At 39.4% G+C, this 23,313-nt stretch overlaps 1 protein-coding gene across 18 annotated transcripts in view; it reads right to left on the bottom strand.

The window, feature by feature from the left end:
* madd (MAP-kinase activating death domain) overlaps positions 1-23,313 on the bottom strand; it is a 53,555-nt gene that overhangs the window by 3,649 nt on the left and 26,593 nt on the right. For 7 of the 18 annotated variants that reach the window (XM_084360676.1, XM_084360687.1, XM_084360675.1 and 4 more), the window contains 19 exons: positions 20,195-20,303; positions 19,915-20,101; positions 18,933-19,083; positions 18,390-18,593; positions 16,994-17,044; positions 14,852-14,955; positions 14,555-14,638; positions 13,896-14,054; positions 13,141-13,261; positions 11,990-12,052; positions 9,816-9,936; positions 9,590-9,695; positions 9,360-9,470; positions 9,167-9,274; positions 8,914-9,078; positions 8,743-8,815; positions 8,048-8,154; positions 5,066-5,135; positions 1,877-1,923 (listed from right to left, as the gene is read on the bottom strand). In XM_084360676.1, coding sequence (XP_084216802.1) covers positions 1,877-1,923; positions 5,066-5,135; positions 8,048-8,154; positions 8,743-8,815; positions 8,914-9,078; positions 9,167-9,274; positions 9,360-9,470; positions 9,590-9,695; positions 9,816-9,936; positions 11,990-12,052; positions 13,141-13,261; positions 13,896-14,054; positions 14,555-14,638; positions 14,852-14,955; positions 16,994-17,044; positions 18,390-18,593; positions 18,933-19,083; positions 19,915-20,101; positions 20,195-20,303 — 2,141 coding nt within the window. The remainder of the gene's footprint in view (positions 1-1,876; positions 1,924-5,065; positions 5,136-8,047; positions 8,155-8,742; positions 8,816-8,913; positions 9,079-9,166; positions 9,275-9,359; positions 9,471-9,589; positions 9,696-9,815; positions 9,937-11,989; positions 12,053-13,140; positions 13,262-13,895; positions 14,055-14,554; positions 14,639-14,851; positions 14,956-16,993; positions 17,045-18,389; positions 18,594-18,932; positions 19,084-19,914; positions 20,102-20,194; positions 20,304-23,313) is intronic. The other 11 variants (XM_084360677.1, XM_084360681.1, XM_084360684.1 and 8 more) reach the window with 7 other exon arrangements.

Genomic DNA, 23,313 nt, shown 5'->3' with positions numbered 1-23,313 from the left:
TTGGGAGATCGGTGTCTGAAATCTGTCCTAAGTAAGTCCTCTTCCCAAACAAATCATACAGGATCTCTGAAAAAGAAATTAAACTCAACATCTCGGACGCTGTCGAAGTTTCCTCCTGTACCAGTCAGCTTTGTGCACACGAGATAAGTATCTCAAAGTGCAGCTGTGCCATCTTTGAAGTGTAATTTATTTTTTTCAGATGCAAGTAAGTAGTCGCTGATCCTGCTTTTGATTTCAATGATCCAAATTAAAGCACATTTTGATTCTGAATCAAAATTGTGACACCCCTACTAATAACACTATTGAGAGGTGAAGTCCTGCCCCTGCTGGTGGACGACCACAGGACCTTATTTCATGAATATATTGTGTCATGAATTACACATGTTTGTCAATTTAAACAATACTCTTACAACTCAAGAAAGTCAGTTTGTCATCATACTAATGAAATATATAAGACATGAAAATATGTAATTATAAAGACCACACAACCAACAGTCGCATTAGTGACGTCGTCTCGTTTAACATTCACCAAAACTCACAACTGAAACACTGTAGAGTCGTCCTCATGTATTAGCTAGCTGCTCAACCTTCACATGACTGTGACTGATAAAACGACCTACCTTGTGATTTTTTTTTTTAAACTTTTTCTCAACCAAGGTGTCGGCCATGTTGGTGTTGGTAGTTACGCTGATGTGTTTTTGACAAACTGGGACTTTCTTGATTTGCAAACATCATATGTGTAATTCACGACACAATTCAAACAGGATGGAGAGGTTATCGGTATCTGGACATTACCCACCATACATATATTTTCTGAAGTAAGGTCCCATGAGGGAAGCCAGAGGGGGAGGGACTTGGCCTCTCTATGGAGTAATGTTTCTATGAGTGAGGTCCTGTTTTGTTTGTATCGTGCACTCTGCAATCACGATACACATTCCTGCTGCCAGTTTCACGATGTTCTGCTGATGGTTGGTTGCAGTAAAGTGCTAAGAAGTGAAGCAATTCACCAAAGACTGCTATCAAGTAAACAAGGATGTGAACAATTTAAACTCTTTCAAAATAAGCTCTGCAAATGTTTTATAAGGAAGGAAATGCATTCAGCATGTTTGTTGGATCTCAAGGGTACACACTGTGTGTTTTTGTGAGAAATGCTGAATGGAAACTGAGCTTATGTTTACAAGCTGGCCCCTTAAATCTGTGTAATCATCATGCTTTACTCTTAAGTTGCACACAAATAATAAAAGCTTTTTAAAGTTACCCATTAGCTCCAGTTAGTGCTCACCACAGAATATCACTGGTCATTAAATGTGACTAACTGTCCAGTCTCACGGCCACTAAAACTTCTTCATTTTCTCATTTAGAATTAAGCTCCGAGTTAAAGTGGAGCTACGGTATTAAGAGGAGGTTCCCAGACTGCAGTCGACCTCTTTTATTCTGCAGTTTAGCTCGTAATCATTGAGACTGAGGATAAAACGACAGGGTTATAAAACTATTAGACAGGATTTTACAACTCTAGGAAGTTATCACAGACTCTGCAGTCTTTTGGCCTCTGATGAGGCTCATCAGAAGCCAGAAGACTGCAGAGTCACACTCGTCAATGTATTGCTCAAACTGGATTTTTCCATCTTCGAATCAACGCTAACACCAACAGCAACGCTGCAGACCTTAAAGGCCCTGACCTTCGAAAGGTGCTGTAATCCTTTAATGACCAGAGTGAGTCAAACTGCTGCTCCACAGTGGTGTCGGTGTGATGTTTACAGACACAAACGTCAAATTTAGTGTGGCACATTTCTGCCGTGCACACCTTGTGACTAACTTGTTCTCTACATGCACTGGTACAAAAGGATTGACTCTGACAGAAGAAGCGAGGACTCACCATGGGGGTCTTGTACTTGTGGATCACCACTTCTTTAGTTTCAGGAACTATGCCGGTGCAAGAGACAAAACAAAGAATTCAAAGGCAGCAGGAACCTAAATGAGTTACTGTGGGGAGCTTTGGGGGTTACAGGGGTGGAATACAACAAGGTGTAAAATGGGATGTGGGCCAAGAAGAGTCCACCTCAACAGTCAGGAGTACGTTTGGACAGGGAGGGTGACGAGGGCAAGAGTGGCTTGTCTACTTCAGGTTTAGACAAAGTTCTGCTGTTAAATCCCGGTTATGTTTAAATATTTTAAAGGGGACCTTGTGCTTTGCTTATTTTCCGTCATATACTTATAATATTACCATGTCAGATGTTCATTAACTATCAAAAACCAGAACAGCTGCTGTTAGCTTGTTAGCTCAGTTAGTAGCGCAGTTAGCAGTCCTATTAGCTGACTCTCCCCACTTGCCCTGAAAACCTCTTTGTCCTGGCTATCTAACGCTTCTGTGTTAGAGGTGTGAAGCAGAGTCAGTTAGCTAACAGGGCCACTAGCTGTAGCTGCTTACTGAGCTAACTAGCTGCACAACTAACTGAGTTAACTAGATAAGCAACAAGTTAAGCTGTCTGTCCATCAGGAAATCTCCAACACATTTTTTCAATAAAATTAGATCTGGTTTCACAAAAATCTTTGGATGATGCCCAGGAGCGAGATTCCAGAAGTTTTCCTGATTGAAGAACAATGAACAATGAATCATGCGAAGCTTCTATATTGGAGTCCCAGAATAAAGATATATAGCTGTCAATGAGCACAATAGGTCCCCTTTAATATTATGAGTGTACGAATGGAGAGTGTCATGATTAAACTGTTTATCTGAACTGTTGGTGAGACGTTCATGGCCCAGAAAATGAACAAATGACAACACAAATGTCTTATAACAAGAGATTGCAAGGTCATAAAGTTTTAAATATGAAAAACAAAGAACGCAAGAAAACGAAGGGGACAACCTCCCCTCCCCAAACCCTTCCTCCCCTGTGAACTGAAAGTTTAAAGACATCACAGAAAAGCAGCTACAAGAGGCCAAACTCCTTTGACCCAGGACCACGTCACTGTCCACAGGACAGGTTGACTTTTCATTAGTAACTGTGAACCCATAGCAGAGATGAGAAGGCTGAGATCTGGACAGATGTGACATGTTAAATCTGCTCAACAGCCCCACCACAGATCTCCACTTTCTGAGGCACACACTATCAGAGAATAATGGACCACATGAGAGATGGGGTCTGGGGTGATCTCCGAAAATGAAAAGCAAGTGATGAAGGAAGCAGAAGAAAACTCATGGTACAAGAAAAGAAAAAATAAATGACTCAATGAGAAGGGTCGAGTGAGGAAATACTCTGCACAGTTTGAATAAGAAAGGAGAAAGGTGACAACACTTTACCTGCTGGAGAATGAAGGTTTTCATAGTGGCAAAGATGAGGGCAACATTACAAAAGCAGCACAGAGACACGACAGTAACCCAGCCTGGCTCTCAACTTCAACCTCTGACGATCACATACTGCACCGTCATACTGGAAGTCAGCTCGTTTCACTTGTAAACTGTGTACTAACCCTTAACACTCCATCTACAGTACAAACCCTCTTTACTCTCTTCTCTCCATTAGGTGACTTGATATATCTGACTCTTTTTAATGAAGCAATCTAATAAATGAAAATATGAGCTGTAGATTCTTTTGGATTTAAATCGTCGTTCTAAGCATGGCTATTGCATTTGTGAAATATGTGACTGCTCACTGTGGTAAAACCTGGTGAATTTAGATTTTTTCACTGTCAGTGTAAATAAAAAACGTCTGCTTATTATTTGTTGAATTTCAATTAGTTTTAGTTTTAGATGAAACGATTATAAATCAGTACATAGCAGAATATTTGTAACTATTGCCCTCATTTTTTGATTTTGGCGTCAAGTCAGAGTATTGCTTTTGTGTCTGGGACTTGCTTCTAACTTCAGGCACAATTCTTTTTAAATCTTTTTTATTTTTGTAACGGTTTACAAATCTGTTACATTCTTTGGGAACTATTTTCCGCTGTGGATTAATACACATTTTGGGATCTGGTGAGTGAGGATAGCATTTGTGGGATTGAGTCAAAACAAACTACAGTGTGTGTTCATAGTAATGAAGGAACATGTCACCCAGTGCAACAGTGTGGCCCTGATGTGTTTATATACTTTAAAAACATGTGTTTATAATACTTTGTGGGTTAGGGTTTGTTTTATTAACATTTTAGTGTTGGTTATAAAAACTAATTTTATTCTATTAACAGTTTATATTCTACCTTCAATAAATTTAACATGTGGTATTTCACAATTTTATTTTTAGCATTATTAGCATTTGTTGCTTGTTTAATCTTATTAGTATTATCCTTCCCATAATAATAAGATAAAATAAGCAACAAATGCTAATGTTTTGCATATATATTCTATATTCTGTTTGTTTTTTTGGAGTGCATTAGTCATTTTTGTTTTTCTAATATCCTGAGAAATACTTTCTATGGAGGCTTTGGATACACAGATTATATTTTTTAAAAGATATATAATATCAGCTAACTTATCCTGTAAAGTTTATTTTATTTTTTAGTATTTTATATTTAATATATCATGATATATGCTCACATTAAAAAACAGAAGAATTTCTACTTTTTCTCAAAACAGTTTTCGATTTTAGATCAAATCCTGTTTCACCTTCACAATTTAAAGGGTTACTGATACTTTGATTAGATTTGTATTTCATGTTACTGTATATTAAATTATGTGACAACCTCCAAGATTTCTTCTGATGGAACACTGTAGTGTTAATTTCTGCTTGTGCCTTTTTGTTGTAAAATGCAAAAATATGTGAAAAAGGCATCGAGACTCTGTGTCCTCACACTTTTCTTTTACACTTAAACACTAGCTTCCTCACCAGCTCCATCCATCTTTACCAGATAAATAAAACGTGCTCTTAACTCCGAAGCTACTGTGTGATTTAAAGAAAGCTACGTCCTCTGAAGAATTCATCACCTACAGACATCAGTGTCTCAGAGCTCCTTTAGGAGAGCGAGTATCCAATTTAGGGGACCCTTATTAGCTCTCATCAATACATTTGCCATGGCGCTGAGTTACTGCCGTGCCGAGTACAGGCCTAGAATCAATAGATGGTGTAATTACCAAATTCCTCCAGGACAAAGACTCCCTTCACTGTATTGCACTTTTTAATGTGACTCAGCTCTATGAAAACCTAAAAACAAACAAAAAACAAACAAAAACAAGACAGAACATTATTAACTCAACAACACTGGATGAAAAGTAAACACTTCATATTTAAAAATTAACCATGTTAAACTTGTTTTATTCAGTGTGAAAGGTAAAAATAAAACAACTACACATGGAATGCAAGCTTTTTAACAGCTAACCAAAGAAAAGAAAAGCATACTATGAGAAGTTTCCATGATCAAACGCATACATGGGCGACGGTTAAATGAGGAGAAATGCATTTAGTCTGCTCAAAGCTCCAAACTAATTCAACATGACTTGTGTATCCGAACTGGAATAATTTATCGTTATATTTAGATGTAAACAGCAGAAGTAGTTCAAAAAAACACATTTCTTTTAATGCTCAGGGATGCAATATGAGCCCATATGATGCATACATGGAAGTTCCATATAAAAATGTAGACAAGGACACAAAATTAGATTTGCCAAACAGCTACGACAGGTTAAAGAAAAGATAGAGAAATCAAAAAGGAAAACCCAATAAGATGTAACTGCTAATAAGCAAACACAGCAGAGGTTGTGTACCTTCCGCTCCTTGCAGGGGGAGAGAGCATGGGAGAGAAATGGTTTGGATTATTATCGGACAGAAGAGCACAAACACTCGACGACACTCCTCCGAGAGGGCGCTATCCACAGGAGCCTCGTACTGATTCAAATCAAGAATCTAGCTAAAGTAGTTACCAGAGCCAATAAGAAAAACCCGTCACAGCCCCAAAGACTTCTAAAATAGGAGAGAAAAAATAAACGAGGTGTAGAGGTTTGACTAGGCTATTGAGAGCTGGATTCACCTTTGTTTTCCCGGACTTTAAACATCTCAGTCCCCCAGAGCCCTCCATGCCTCCTCCTCCAGCAACAACGGCTGGCACCAAAACCACTTGCTCACACAGCAGAAAAGATAAATGAGGGCAGTCACCGATGGACAGGAAGTCCCGATGCTACGGTGTATAATGTCACCTCTGACACCATCTCACCCCCGACTCAGTGCTCACTCACTGAAATACTAAATCCGGTGCTGAATAAACTCCTGCTGAGGGTTTGTTGTAATCGTTCCTCTCAAATACCACGAAAACTTTTCATGAGCTGAACTGAAAATACTTCCAATCTAACAACTGCAGCCAAGCTGCTAATGACATTTGTTTATTCTGAAAGTGTGGCGCATCTTTGAGAAACTCACATCTCAGGTTAATTGTATTTTGCTTGTCTGGTAATGAAAAAGCTTTTCAAGTGTGACACTCTACCCCCTTTGCAATATGAGTCGCAAAAATTAAACTTGAGTTTAAAGAGCCTGAGGCTGATAAAGCAGAAGCGGCAGGAAAAAGCAGTTAGTAATTATAACTGTGTTACAGTGAAGGAATCTCCAAGTTGAAGGGTCAATTTACCCAAATCATAAAAATACATTATTTCTGGCCAAGCAGTGAGTTTTGGTTTTAAAGAGAACTGGAATTTTATTTTTGACGCTCGCAGCGATGAAAAAATAGATTTAAACCTGTACTGAGGAAAAACAAGCCTCAAACACAACACTGACATAATCACCTTTTAATTTGTTCCCAAGTAGTTGCTCATTTACGCATTCGGCAGACAGAATACTGAGCAACATTATCATTATTTGAAGTCATGTTTCTGACTATTAGATATATCTAAGCCCAATACTGACTCTCCTTTGAGCTCCCCTTTGCTCTTTAGCTGCTAAATAATGCTAAAAAGATGCTAAATGGTACTTGCTTGCTGAGTCTGTCCGCTGTTTGGTGCGGGACAGTGGGGTACAGTGGGCTTTACGGGGAGAAAACAAAGCTATGAGAGCACTGACGTTACGGGACGGTATTCAGAACGATGAGTTGAAAGTTTCTAAAAGGGTCTGTAGAGCTCAGAGGAATCTGTGGGTTCATGAGTCTGACTTTGAGAGACAGTTAATACATAAATAATTATTATAACAGATTTAAAGTCCAATTGAAATTACCACTAAAAGTGAAGTGAGAAGATCTATTTTTTATTCTTAAAATTTGGGTGAACTGACCCTTCAAATTACTTCTGTTGTTGTGAAATCAGTTTGAAGAGGTCTGATGAGTTACTCTTTGGTAGCACGTCTCTTTTGTTTTCTTGTTGTTAATATGCCTCATGAGTATAAAGTGTCTGTCAGCTGCAGTGGGTTCCTGATCTTTCAGCACGGTCACTTCTCCAACTATCACGTACAGCTCATTGTTCAATCACAGCTCCACATTCTAACGAACCTGAAGAAAAAAAACAACTCCAACTATGACTACCTGCGCAGGTGTGAAGACAACACATGGCGATGTTCAAGGGTCCAAACTTAAATGTGGAAGTTGCTATTAAAATAGCCAATTATTAATGAAAAGTCTTTTTCTCAAGGTCATCCGTCTTACCACTGATGCACAACACACACACATTAACACTTCATCTCCTCCCACACAGTATATGAACAATGAGGTTCCAGTACCATGGATGTCAAAACAAACTCGTGTGGAAGGATGTGTTAATACTGTTTGTGGGAAACGCATGCATATGAACACACACACATACACAAACAAACAAACAAACAAAAACACAAACTGAAAAAAGCAAATCAAAAAAAGCAAAAGCACAAACAGGAATTCTTCCTCTACGGGACAAACATCAGGTACGATTAAATGCCAATCAAACATGTTGTCAATCATCGCTAATATTTTGACTACTGAGATTTGTTTTAATGACAATAGAGGAAGACGTCACAGGATGAAAGGAAATGATGCAAACGGGAGAGATGAGCAGAAGGGTGGACAGAAGGACGGGATGAAGTCTGAATCATCATGAGTGATTTTTATCATCATGCCTTTGTGTGAGATGAAGAGCAGTTTCTCTGCTGTGGTACTGGCCTCTTACCTGGCTGTGCATGAATTTAAGGTTGATTCCTTCCAGTGTGACCTGCAGCAGTCCACCTTCACCAGTTTTCATGTCCTGGACGGGGAACTCTCCGCCCAGCTCTGGACCTGAAGGAAACCACAACTGAGTTTACAGCTAGTATAGATAATACATCCCCCCCAAAAAAACATCAAATTTGACGGACTAACAAAAAAAGCCTTTACACACTGCTAGCATGTTGGCAGGAATGTTTTAAACCAACTACAAAGTACTAGGATGATAAGAGAATTGTCAAAAGGACAAAGAACAGCAGGAGTGTGATGATGCTTGTTTCCTGTTCATTACTGTACCTTCAGTTTGGTATGACAAGTACGAAAGAAAGAGCCAAAATACGTAATAATAAAAGTACGAAAGAAAGAAAGTACGAAAGATGAAAATATGAAATGTTATTTCAAAAAACAGTGTGTGTCCAGCAAACATACACAACATACAAACACACTCGCACACACGCTCCCTGAAGAAGAATGACGATAAAGGACTTTGGAGAACCTGGCTTGCTGTATTGTTTGTAAAAGCTGAGCTGACGTTCTTGCACATGCACAACCACAAACTTTTAGGACCATGGGTACGGCTTCAGACACAGATGAAGAGCAGAAAGAAAGAAAGAAAGAAAGAAAGAAGAGGACATAGGCTCAGCCTCCTCACTCCCTCCGTACCTGGTTTAATGCTTTGCTGTCTCGCTGCAGCTCTTTCCATACTGTCTTTAACACAGTAGTAGAGTTCACGACACTAGAAAGCAAAGAGTAAAGTCATTTGAATTTCTATTTTATGTTCTCTGAAAAATGAATAAAGGCACAGGCTGCAGAGAGAGAGAGGCAGTTTCTGACCTTTTTGGTATAGAACTTGTTGAGCTGTGTCTCTTGGCCGTTGCGTCTCCAGAGACACAGCACCTTGGTCTTGGGACAGTAAGTCATGTTGATGAGCTTCTCGTACCACCAGCGTTCGTAAACTGTGCCGATGTTGCTGCGCAGGACTATACAGTCATCACACACCTGAAGAAATAGAGAGTTTAATATTAGTAAAATGAGCACCAACATGACATAGTCACAGATGCAGGTAAAGGAAGTACACTCTGCGTACCTCCATGAAAAAGATGTCTCCTGTGGTGTCAGTGCCAGCATGTACAACAAATGTTTGCTTCTTGATGTGACGACTTCCACTGGGCCTGATGGGAAGCTCACGGCCATTCTATAAAACATAATAAGGTCCAAATAATTACAAAAGGATGAATAGAAATTGAACTAACTACATTTAAATTAAGCCAGATATTCACCATGTTGGCCAGTTTGTCCAATATCTCATTGATCTCTTGGCTGTATGTGAGGCCGATGTGGGACTTCCCCATCAGACGCCTCACTTTCTTCCTGATGTCATTTTTGTTCAACTAAAACAGTCAAATACATCCACATAAAAGAAAAGTCGAGAGGTACAAACAATGTCAAATCCGACATAAATCAACAATTATGGTGTCACATGAATAACACGACAAACAGGCCTCCGTACTTTTATCATTAGCATGTATGCAATCATGTTGTGCAGCAGAGTGGCCAGAAGTCGGTCTTCATCATCCTCCAGACGCTTCCGGTCATGATCTCCTAATGACAAGTATCTGTGTTGACAAACACAAGACAGAAAAGCAAGTATTAACAGTCCAGGACCAGAATCACAAAATTATCTAGTGACTGTGACAAAATGTATGTATGACAGATAAAATAAAGCCATGTTAAACCTTTCAATCATCTCCTGGGGTCCCTGGTCCATCCCCATCCCCTCACGCTCCAACATCACAGCGTCTAAGTAGGCATCCTCCCAGAACTGCAGCTGGTCCCACAGTGTGGAGCGCTCCTTACCTGAACACATGAGACAGGACACATGTAGCTCCTAAAATGTGCAAAGCTGCACAATTTCAACACCATACGCAGCCACAAGCACACAATCTAAGTTCTAAATAACTTATTTTTTAAAAAAATGCTATTTTATTGGAGGAGTTGGCAATATAAATTGCATATCCAACTATTATACTTGCAAGTTGCTACAAGAAGTAATTAAGTACTTATATTGCAACATTTTACTGAAGCTCTCCATTTTAACTGCTGTCAGAAGATGAACAAGCAGTACACAGTTTGGGTCATGCAGGGAAACAACAGTAGTCAGTTACACAGGGAGGTCTGTGATGAAGCTCAACTAACAGGTAGCAGGCTAACAAACAGGCTGCAAATAATTATTTTCATTATTGATTAATCCGCTGATTATTGTCACAATTAACTAATTCATTGTTTGTTTCATTGCTTGAAAAATGCTCATCAAAATGTCATAGAGCTAACAGTTACATCTTCATCTTGCTTCCTTGTCCAACCAACAACTGTCTAAAACCCAAAGACTTTTCATTTGCTTGAAAAATTAATTAAAAGAATAATCAATTATCAAAATATCGTTCCTTTCGATCAGCTAATCTACCACCAGGGCCAATAAAACCTTCACTTTGATTTTTTTGATTGATTGATTAATTAATTAACTGCCCACCTCTGTGGAAATTTGTTTTGTTTTGCTTTTCCCAACAGCGAAAGTACATAGAGTACACTACACACAGGACAACATAACATTAAAAACATACAAAATATACAACATACAATTGTGCAAATGGGAAGGTAGCAGCTAACAGGTTATACAAATGATCCCAAAAAGCAATTGTTTCTTGATGCAAAAGCATTCTGTGTTCAATGCCTGTCTGGCATAGAGAATTAAAGATGTCTTGCTGGCCCCTAGGACCCTAAATCGACAAGTGCAGTGACTATGACTGAAGTATCTGCAGTCGAATGTTTATTCTCTCTGTGCAACACTCTGTCAATATATGGCTGCCAGTTTCTTTGACTGAAATGCACACTCAGGTACCAAGCTGTTATGTTAAATGACAAAATGCTTTCAACCAGGCTCCTGCATGCCATTTTAAGTATAAGCTGGCTAACAGTAAAGCTCCTCAGCTCCTAGATTAGAAACAATCATTGACTGGCTCTCTTAACAATGCTCTTCGAGATCTCATTAAAAGTCAGAGTCTGATCAATGATTGTGGCCAAGTACTTGTTCGACTCTTCTACAGGCTGGTTATAGAATATGACAGGGAGGATGTTACTGGTTCCACTTACAGCTGTTCTTTTTCTTTTTAAAGTGCCATTATTGCATTTGCAGAGATGTCGGATGCTGGCTTTAAGTGCTGCTATTTGTGAACTTACTGGAACTACAAGTTAATGTGAACTGGGGAAATTACATTTTCTTCTTCCTCGAATTTAAAAACAAAGTTGTGAATGGTCACATAATAATTTGTAATATCAAACAAAAAGGCGTGACATAAATTACTTTTACAGGATGCAGAAGATGAATAAAATATTTCCCTTCATCCACTTTGTCCCCACCTCACCCTGCAGAAGCTTATTGAAAATCTTGACATTTCCCAATATTATTTACCAGCTGGTGGCTCATATTAGTGTGCTTAACTCATAATTACGCTTCTGGCAGCACTTGAAGGCGCTCATCCCATATGCAAACCCAGGGAATGTTAAGCTTCTAGTTCAACATGAAAGTAAGTCAGAAAACTAGTTGAAAACGCAGGTGAGCAGACATTAAAATAAATGTTAACAGAGCAAAGTGAGCGGAAAGCACACACATGTTGCCGTCTTTGATCTCTTAGTGAGAGAAAACTAAGGCTCAAGTCTGCAGGATTGCTTATATTTTCCACCCATACCTCATGTTCAGAAACACACAGATGTGCTCACCAATGCACAGAGAAAACACACATCACATCAAAGATTGAACAGAGCTACTCCATGTGAACAATGGACACACCTCCCGGCACACACTCACACACATACGTACAGGAAAAGGGCAAAGGCAAGAGATTTGCCCTACTTAGAGAAAAGGTTTCCATGGCAGCATCCTCTAGTTGATCCCAAACGGAGCTCTTATCGCGGCCTGGAAGAATTTCCCAGGAGGAGCAGCAGGAGGGACGACAAGCAGCGAGAGCAGGAGGGGGTTAGGCGAGGAAGAGGTGAGAGGGTTTAATGGCAAAAACAAGAGCAGAGCGAGCCGAGAACCACACCAGAGAAACAAAAAAACAGGACCAAGACGTATCACGTTCATTTAAACACTAATTTATAGCTTGTCCTTATACGCAGGTTGTAATTTTTCAAAAAACAGGTTTAGCCAAAAGTCTTGTTCCTGCTAATTGTGGTGATGAGGCTGAATGTTTATCAACTGCTTATATACGATATTGACTTTGAGTTCTTATTGTTTTTAAGTATTTAAAGACTTTAGTTTAGTTAATTATTGCAATTTGTTTTGTTAAACATACGATTACAACTAAACACCAGTAATTACTCTGCAACAGATGCAGTCATGTCTTACCATAATGAAAATAAATATTCCTAAAAGAAGCAACCCAGCATTATTTTTTCTATTTCGTCCTTTCCTTTAATGTTAATCCTGTTTTCACATGCTTACACCTGAATTACATATTTTTAAATTTTGCCAAACCTCACAGAAAGCAGTGAATATAATTTCTTCACAATGTAAAATTACATAGAGTTACATCAGATAATAAACATCAGGGTATAACCTTTCACCTTTTAACAGAAGTTCAGTTCACCATTTCATAATAAACATTACACTACTTCTGTGTAATCACATGTCTGACTTCTGCTTTAATAAAAATAATTGTTTCCAGGGTTAGTGAAAGTTCACCGTGGTCACATTAATAGTAACAATGACCCTTCACTCACTACAACTTGCACAAGTTGTAGTGAGTGAAGGGTCACAACATGTAGCAATAGTTCTATTAGTGGATGTTCTTTTCATATTTAAGGTTGTTTGGCTCGAATGAGTTTCTGTGACAAAAGTAATGTTAGTAAAGCAAAGCTGTGACAACAATTTAGTGACAGACAAAGTAAGGAAACACTTAAGATGAGAAAATAATTCATCGCATCACACAGGAACGATAAATGTGAGCTGTTTGACAACACTGCAAGAGGAAGTAGAGAAGTGAAGTCCAGAGCAGAACATACCCAGCAGGCCTTCACACAGGTAAATCCTCATACTGATGTCCTCCATTGGCTGTGCTGGCGGCCCCTTCGCCATAGCATGTACATGGTCTTTTGCACCTGGTTTCAGAGTGTGGGTCTTTCCCTGTGGAAATGGGACAGGGTCAATGCTTGTGATCTGTCAGCGACCAAAAATACAGTTTTATCTGTTTTTGTCCTTTTTTCAGCATCAACTTACTGTAAATAATTCAGATCAAATACTGTTCCTAACGATAGTCTGGCTCTAGGAATATCAACTCTGTGACAGATGGACGACGGAAGTGGACAAGGAAGCGTTTGAATTGATTTAAGATATTAATCTAGACAAAGTAGTTCCTTAGCACAATTCGTCAATAATTCAATAAAGACAGCTTCACTTTATACATAATTGTTGTCTGTACTTACTAATGAATCAATAACAGCGAGTAACAAATCATAATGCAATTAAAGATAGAAATGCTTTTTCAAACTATAAAACAAAATAAACTTGCATATCGTGTATACATTTAAAACTTCTGATAGTCACTGTCATCAGTGGGAAAACTAGTTGTCTACATAAAAGGACTACAGAACTGATGTTAACTTGTGTTTCTATGTTGTAGAAAACTTATCTGCAGTCTTCCACTTTTTGTAGTATGTTTGGGACGTTTGTAAGTAAATAGTGTCCGTTTAAGTTGGCGATTATCTAAAGTAAGAACTATGCTCATATATAATTTACTTATAGTGGGTTTAATACTTACAAATACTGTGCTGGTGGCTGGATTGGTTTCAATCTCACTGTCGGAGAGAGTCCCTCTGGACTGATTTAAATGAGGAGCAACTCTTCCACCGAGGCCGTCTCCTGCTGTGCTGCTCAGGTCACTGTCAGCTCCAAGAGTCTCTCCAGAACTATTGCTTATCTAAAATAAAATAAAATCCAGGTGTAAGAACAAAACACAAGTGGTGTTTCACATGCATACATTTTAGGGTTTCCACCAGAATTTAAATACAATTCTATGGTTTAAAACAATATAAGGCTAGACATCATGAGTTTATAATGACCTACACTTGCTTACTGGTAAAGTTTTACAAGTTACAAGCAGATATACAGTACATGCTGTATGAAGTTATATACAGTTATAACCTTATAATAGTAACACCAACTTCCTAGGCTTTAAACAGAGGGTACTATCAATGATGTGTCCCATTTGTGAACAACACTGCAAAACACCACCCATTATTCTGATTTCTCCTTTTTTTCCCTTTTTTTTTTAAGGGAAACAGATGAGAAGACAGACTATAAATGGTCTAAACCAAATATATATCATCCTGGCATCTGCAGGTAAAACTTTGAAGTACCATGTACTGTAGCTGGAATAGGCAGCAAAAGTGCAGAATATCTGAGTTGGCTGTGCCCTACCACTGTGCTAGCCTCTGAGTCCTGGCTGGTGCTTCTTGTCAGGATCGGTGGCTCTGAGCTCGTTACAGACTCTGTGTCGCTCTTCTGTAAACCCCCAAAAATAGAAAAGTCAGTAACAGACAGTAAAAATGAGCTGCACACCATTAGCAGTTTTTAACAAACAAACACCGACACCATAGACTGTTCAGCGCAACAGACTCTGGGGAAGGCCAAAAGGCTGTAAATCAGGAACTGGACACTGAAACTGAAATTAACCTTCCTTCATTCATTCATTCACCAAATCTTCCAGGTACAAACCTGAGATCCAGATGTGACACTGAGGCCACTGTCAGCACTGATCTGTGACTTCTTCTCCTCTGCATCAGTCACCTGGGGGCGCTGCTGCTTTGCTCCTTCAGACCCTGAAGGACAGATGTGATTATCAGCATGTATTCAGCAAAGTACGACATCTTCTTGCCTTACTTAGAGCCGCCTCACTCAAAGCCAACACAGCACAGCAACACTGATGCTACGTCCATCTAAAGTGCCAAAGCCTCATTTTTAACACAGCAAAAGCATAAATATAAGACTACCTTATTCATGTTTGTGAAATGAATTTTACCTCTAAGACTCAGAGCCTTAAGCTGCCTCTAGCTAAAAATACAGGGTGGCTATAGTAAATCTAATCTGAAGAGGAAAGAGAACTTGTTTCATAATCTTTTCACAACTTCCTGTATAAAGTAGCAGCAAAATTGAGTAGTAACAGATGAAGCTTTCAAAGACCAGGCAGAGAAGTTACGAAGGGTCAAGCAGAGAGTGCCATAAAACTGGGGGGAAAAGTTACAAAAGAAAACAAAACTGCACGAGCGCGACATTAATTCTCAAGTCAATGCTGCAAATGTGGCCCAAGTTACACCAAAACCACAAACAGACACAGGCAGTTAGGCATGCAGACAAACTGATGGACGGTAAAGGAGACATTTTCTGTTTCAAGTGTGATTTGTACTTCGTTATTTATCACCTCATGTGGTGACAAGTAGATCCTGACACTTCCTTGTTTGTTGTGTCACTTAACGTTTGCAAACTATTTAGTAAAGCCTCAAAATGTGCCAGCAACTACAGAATATTGGCTGTCGATACACAGTTTGAAGAAAGCCACTTGAAACTGGAAAAAACAGTTAAAAGAGCAGGACAGGGCAGCAGGTATTCATTTCTTCTCGTCTTGATGCGGGGTGTCAAGGGGAAAAAAAAAACACACTGGAAAACAAAATGACACATTGCTTGAGCTAAAGCCAGTGAATAAAACATAAAATTCCCATTTTTTTTAATAACAATAACTTTTAAACATTTGCAATTATTTTAAATGTAAAAAATTAAATAATGTTAAAAAAAGAATAAAAAACTTTTATACAGCACTACTTTCCTACACGTGTTGGCTTCTACAGTATGTTCTGCATCCCACCTTGTGAGCTACAGCTATTAGGCTAACACAGCTGAGGTCATTACATACTGTATCATTGGAAAAGCTAGCATTCACTGTAGTAATGCCTGCTGGAAGAACTTACCCATCTCAAGTCTTGATGAACTAAAACAAGGGTGTAAATTCTCACAGCACCATGTTTGTAAGAAATTCTATGACCCTGTTTTTTATTCAGCAAACACAAAATTACAAAACATACAAAATGTAATACCACTAGAGGATACCAACACTACTGCATATAAGTAATGATAATGCAGTGTACCAAACTAGAAAATCAATAAAATCCTCCTGATCCACATCTCATGTGTAGGGCATAATAGAGAGCTGCAGGAATGAGTCCTGAAACCTGAAATGTCAAAGCATTTTTGCACTTCCGGCTCCCTCGTCTCAAACTTATTGGGTTTTCTGAATGGGTTTTCAGTTACAAAAGACCTGAAAAAGGTCTGTGGTTAACACAAGCTTAAGAGATTTTCGTTTTTTGTTCTACAACAGTAAATACCCCACCTGTAAATTAAAAAGTTTTTACTTGTATCAGAAAAGTTGGTTGCTGACAAGTGGCTAAATGAGTCAACAGAAGTTGTCGGGGACTCAGAGAATCATCTCACTATGTGAGTATCATTAGCTTGTGTTTGCCACAGAGCTTATTTTTTTGCAATAATCCAAAATTCAAAAATCCCATAAGGCTTCTTTGTGAGGGAACCAGGGCGATGCTAACTTCCAGGTTTAGCCTGCAAAATTACATCATCCCTGCAGCACTCTATCAAACTACTATAAAAATCTTGATCTTGGTCTCACATCAAGACTCTTCAACCTATTTTTAATATCTTATTGGGAGCACTCCTTTTTATTTATTCAGTAAAAAAAGACACTGGAGAGTTTGAAAAGGTGGGGAGAGGGGGGTAGAAAAAGGTCAACAGCTGAACACCCCAATCCTTTTTCTTTTCTTTTCCCTTTTTTTTGGTGTGTGAAAAGTCTCTTACTCTGTGGTTTTTCCATAGCTTTTTGCTTATCCTGGTGCTTGCTCCACAATTCTACCCAAGATGCATTGCAAGCAAGGAGAGAAAGACAGAGAGAGAGTCAGAGAGCTGGTTGAAAAGGCATGTATGGTGGATGAGCATTAAAATCAAAACAAAAACAAAATAAGCATTGAGAATCTGTCATTATTGAATGAAGATGTTTTGTAATGTTTGCATGTAGCTGCACTTCAATCTGGACAAAAAAAGTATTTTGTTGATTTGATTGGATCCACTGAGTCTAACAGCTACTAAGGTAACATTACAACACACCCAGAGCTCCTGGCCCAAAGTCCTGGAGAGCCACACAGTGACGTCAGAATGAGCTTTGGCTCTGACCATTGGATACCGACTGCATTTGTCTGGCTCTCCAGAGCAAAGGTGAGAGAGAAAAAGGTTGATTCGGAAATAAGAGCATGGGATGGGGTTGAGAGGCCGACTAGCCAGCAGGTGAAATGGAGCAGTTGCAGAAGCCGGGATGCAAGTCTCAAAGCATTCTGTAGAATTGAAGGTGCAACTTCTAACAGGAAAAGAAGGGGTGCGGGTAAGAGAGGTGTCAGGGTGGTTGACTGAAAATGTCCCCCGTACACAGACCCAGAGTAATTAAGCCATAAAGAGATTATGAAAGAATTGTAAGTACGTTGGTTCTTTAGCGACCAATAGAAACACTTTCTGCAGTGAAATTTGTCTCTTTACTGGGACTGTTTACTGGGGAGCGATGCTTCCACCCTCCATGCTGAGAGCAAAGGGAGCTGCCATTTACTACAGCACGCCTCGCAGAAACCTGCAGTAAAGGCAAAGACAGGCACCGATTTGACTATCGATGCGCATACCTCTGGTTTCCCTCGTCCACTACTGCAGATTTAGGTATTGGAAGACCAAAAGAAAGACATGCAATCAAGGTGCTAAGAGGCTGACAACACAACTCCAGAGAGGAGGCAAACAGGGGCACAGATGTTTCAGGAAGGGGAGACAAACACACGCAGTCCAGCCTGGAAAACAGGGAAATATTCCAGACACTTTTCAAGGCTACTTCATATTTGCAATGAGAACATGTTTTATGTGTGAAAATCATACACTTAAGTATTTGGTTTAAGATCACAGTAGAGTAAATTTTCCTAACATGATTCTTTTTTTCCGCAGAGCCTACCCCAGTGATTATCACCAGTATTTGAGGTCAAAGTGTGTGGAATATTATAACACCTGTGAGGATCGGTCTGGGACAAGTGAAGGGATCTTTCTTTGAGACGGTTGGACAAGGGGGTGGGGGTGGGGACTGGTATTTAAGGTTGATGAGCTTGTAGGGGACGGGGTAGAGGATCTCACAGTGCACATGCAACCGGGGCTGGAGTGGTGTACACACCAATCGAGGCAATAAAGTTCTCCTCGTTCAGACTCCGGGTATCAAAATGGCGGGCTCCTTTGCCCGTTGTGTGGTGCGGCAGCTGCAGGTGGGGAACGTTCAGAAGGCCCTGAGGTCTGGCAGTCTCCATACGACCAGAAGGACTCTCTTTACTCCCTGGGCTGCCAGCACTGTCTGTGGGGCTTCGCTTGCGTTTTTCTGGGTCTACCAAGTTACCAAAATTAAGGGGCCAGAGACAGAGTTTATAAAAATTACATAAAAAGAAAATATGTAGAGGTTTAAACTGGGAGAGGATTAACAGTATTAGACAAAGAAGGAAAAACAGAAATGAAATCGAAATTTTACAGTTATTGTTGATGTTTTAGTAAGTTAACATATAGCATGCAGCTTAAAGCTTAATTTAAAGACATTGCAAAGACGTGGACAAATATTAGTAGCACAGGCGCTGTTTTTATGCTTTCCAGCATAAAAAACACTTCTTTTTTTTATAAATCAGAGACTAACAATAAATTTGGGCATTCCAGCTAAATATACGAGACATACCTTTGGTTTGATAATGTGTGCGCGCTATTTCCAATAAGCTGAAGACACTGGCCATTCCTCCAAGGCCTGCGTTTGTGTACGAGTGCTCCAGACTGGAAACGGTGCATTTCAAGATGTCCAGCATGCCTTTGTACACCTTTCTGCTCACCTCCTGGAAACGCGACACATTAACAGGGTTTATAATGACTGCACAGACTATAATCTCAGACAAATGTGTGATGTTGGAATATACATATACAGTATATATATAAAAAAAAAAGCTGGATTAAGTTGAGTCAACTCATGGTCCAGTGAGTTCACCTGACTGGCGTGCTGTTAATGTTAATCATCAAGTAACCTACAGCTGTAAAACATCACTCTAAGCACATTCAGACTAAACTACAGGCAACTACTTTGATAATGGAGAAATTGCTTATCATAGATTAATACACACTTAATCATGCATTTATTAACAGTCAATTTCCCTTTTTGCACCTTCTGGATCTAATGCGAGAGAAATGCCTTATTAGGGTTAATAAATCCTTTATTAGGCACTTCTTAACTTAACATATTATTTTTGAGCACTTATTACAAGGACCTTAATATAGTGCTTAACCTGGTTTTCTTTGTTACGTGATAGTAAACTGAATATCTTTGGATTTTAGACTTTTAAACTGCCAGTTACTGAATAAGCCAAGCTACTTGAATACATCACTCTGTGCATATTATAATAGCAGTTTTACATACAAAAAGCTTAATCAGGTTAATCAACAGAGAAAATTATCATCAGCTGCAGCCCTAACTGAATAAATACAAATTTACTGAACAAACAATCTTGAGAGAAGAGAAAAATCTCCAAAACCTCCTTTAAAGACAAGAAAATGTATCAAATAAATTGTCGAAATGTTATATTTGTGCTGTTATTCTTCAGGTTTTGTTGTTAATATTTCGTATTTCTTGGCGCATCAGTTCACAGTGAGGAGGGCAGAAACAAGTATCTCACCACATCACGTATGATCTCCTGTCTGGCGTCCTCCTCAGACTGTATGGCTCTGTTCAGTTTACTCAGCACAAAGACGCGAAGCTGCTCGTTCTCCAACAGGCGGCGCACTTTTTTCATGTTGAGCCAGCCGACTCCCTGACCATCCAGGACACTCTGCACCACCTCTTTCAAGAACTGCTGGTTCTCACTGAATCAAAACAACCGTGTTTCAGTCATATTTAACAGATGCATTTAAACCCAACTAAAGACAGAAGTTTTACATAATGACAGAGTTCATTACCTTGTGTTGTTGACTCGACCCTGAGGAGAGGGCGACTCTCTCTTCACTGTTGGACTGTGCTTGATCACTGAAGACTTCTGGTCCACAAGTGCTCGAGGTGCACGTGCGCCTGGAAGAAGAGCCAAAACAATGAGGTTTCTGGACACCACAGAGCAAGAAAACCAAAATATCAAAACAAAAACACTGCAAACTACAAGGTCACTAGACAGGAGAGCACTCAGTAGAAGTGGACTGGACACATACAAACGCTCACCGGGAACTATAAACCAGGACAGGAAACAACTTTCAAACTTATTTCTAAGCTACCACATCAAATAGAAAAGAAAGCAATTTACATCTTTGTGAAGAGGACAGACACACCGGGAATCTACTGAAGGTTATCTACTGCTGAACAGACAAATTACTGGAGCTGCTAGAGTCTATTATTACAACAAAAGAGGTGAAGGACAAACCAAAGTGCACACATACTGACACACACACACACACACACACACACACACACACACACACACACACACACACACACACACACACACACACACACACACACACACACACACACACACACACACACACACACACACACACACACACACAGGAGTCCAAATGGTGCTCTTGGTGGTGGCATCAGACATTAGCAGCAGAGAGATGTGAGGTCAGACGGAGGACAGTGTGTACACAAACTGCATCAGTGATCTCATGCATGAAAGAAAAAAGGATGTATGGATGTCAAAGAGAATGAGCTCCACTATAACTTTGCAAGCTGACTCATTTTATTGCTCTCCTGCAATGCTGTGGGATTCTCGGCATCTGCGAGTGAATCACTTGTGGGGGTTGGGTTTATCATTTCAGTATTATAATAATGATGCTCAGAATATTTTAGCAAGTCTATCTATTTTCTCATTTCCCCATATTGGTTTTTCAGAGCCAGGAGTGACTATATTGATATAGATAGGGTAGAGCCTGGGAGGATATGCATTGCTATGCTTCTAGCCTGATTGGATCTGACTGAGAACCAGACGACACACTATGGTAGCAACTTGTTAACTATGAGGCAGCTCAAGGGATCTCGCAGTGTTCAATAAAAATGCAAAGGACTGTGGAAAGAAATGGGAAACTGTCATAAAACCAACCAGCTTCAAAGACACGAAAAGAAGAAGAAGAACTACGAGACTGCCACGCCCTAAAGCAAACACTAATTTGACATATATTTTACTCTAAATGGGACCATTTTAATTTACAAAATGAACATCATGTTATCTTGAGGACAACTTGAAACTAGTGATTGAGACCATAACCTCATTAGTAAATGGTTCACTGAGGTAATAAATCAAGTCATAGGTAGGGTAATTTTCTCCTAAGCTTACATACAATCGGATTTCTTTTTGGCACCAGTGAAGGAGCCCCCCGGTGGTCATTAGAAAGAATGCAGGTTTAAGGCACATCTGCATTGGGTTCACGTTTCACACCCATAAGCTCCAACCCCTTATTTGACAGTCTTTGGACTTGAACAAACATGATGAATTTGAGTCCAAACGGAAGCATTTAATGAAACTGGTCATTAATGAATATCATATATTTATGTGGAAGTCCTTTTTATTAATACTTTAGAGATGCCTTGGATTTTTCACACTGCTATTCATAATCTCAAAGATGTTGCAAATGCTGGCATCTGAGGACAATATGTATTGACTTTCCTCTGACTTCCTCCTTTCAAGCCGAACAGACAATTTGTATTAATCATACATGTTGTGATAACTCACACTACAGTTTAAGATATGCCTTTCTGCAACCTCTATGACATAATATAAAAACATAATATAAACACTGAACCTCTAGTAGGTCTTGTCCATTGACAATTCCTATGAAGCTTAATCAAAAAGACTGCTGAATCTTCAACCATGCTGACCAATAAAGGCATGCAGCATTACTCATTTTTACTATGAACGGAACGTAAGAAGAAAAACATTTAAAATATAAGAAGCTGCAGATAGCAAGAAGATGCAGACAATATGGTGTCTTTATTGCAATGAAGTTAAGTTTGTTACCACATAAAAACCCAACTCATGTCCCAACATCCAGACTGTTGATCTTTCAAGCAATTTGGTAGGTATCCCCCCCTCAGACTGCACATCAAACAACAACAGATCCAGCAGCAATTTGGTAGGGGTGACCACTTCTGAGCTAAAAATCAAGCTCATCAACACACTGTCTGCTCTGCAGTTGACACGTGAAATCACAACAGATGTGACCACGTATGAGCAGGCATCAATGCGTTCATGCACACAACCTCACAAAGGCGGCAAAAGTGTGTGTCTGTGTGTGTTTTTATACAAAGTTTAGTCGTGTTGTGTGAATCAGAAGTTATGCGCCTTTTTGTTACGGGCCACTTACTGCCACACCACATTTTATCCAATTGGCTTGAACACAAACACACACCTTCACATTCACCTGCATGCCAATTTTCAGACTCCTAGGGTGAAAATTGTGGTTGCTAAAGGTTGGGGAATTTTGAGCGAGTGACCAACCAAATTCTGACAACAATTTCACTTTGATTGCAAAAACAATAACTCCTTGTCAAAAATTGATATGAAATACAAGCACTGAAAGTTGTCCAGGTTATCCAAATACAGTAATCCACAGCTCTCCTGACCAACAGACAGACTGACCGAGCAATCTATAGAGCTACTAGCTGCAGCTAAAAACCCAACCTGATCAGAATCTGAGATAAACTAACCAGGCAGAAACTCGTATGTCAGTTTGAGGAAACATGTAAAACATTAAAGGGTTTGAGTCATTATCACAATCTTCTTTTTGTAACCAAAGATCTTCTGCAAATGTAACATCTACTGTATGTCCTCAAGATCAGCTGTGTATTTCACAGCACAGACGAGTGCATTTTGTGAGAAGACCACATACAGTATATACAGACATATCTAAGGGTAAGCTGAGCTCACAGTTTCTCTATTTTGTTACTTGCTGATTCTGTTTCCAAGGCATGAAAGGACAGGGGAGGAGTAGCCTCCTACAAGAGGACAGAAAGCTTTTTTGATCTGACATCTGTCATTACAGCCTGCTTTATTATCACTTTTATGTGACAGCGGGGATCTATTGTTTAT

This window comes from Pagrus pagrus (assembly GCF_965226575.1).
Source record: "Pagrus pagrus genome assembly, chromosome: 1".
NCBI lineage: Eukaryota > Metazoa > Chordata > Actinopteri > Spariformes > Sparidae > Pagrus > Pagrus pagrus.
The sequence above is the reverse complement of the archived record's forward strand: the minus strand, read 5'-3'. Positions and strand labels throughout refer to the sequence as shown.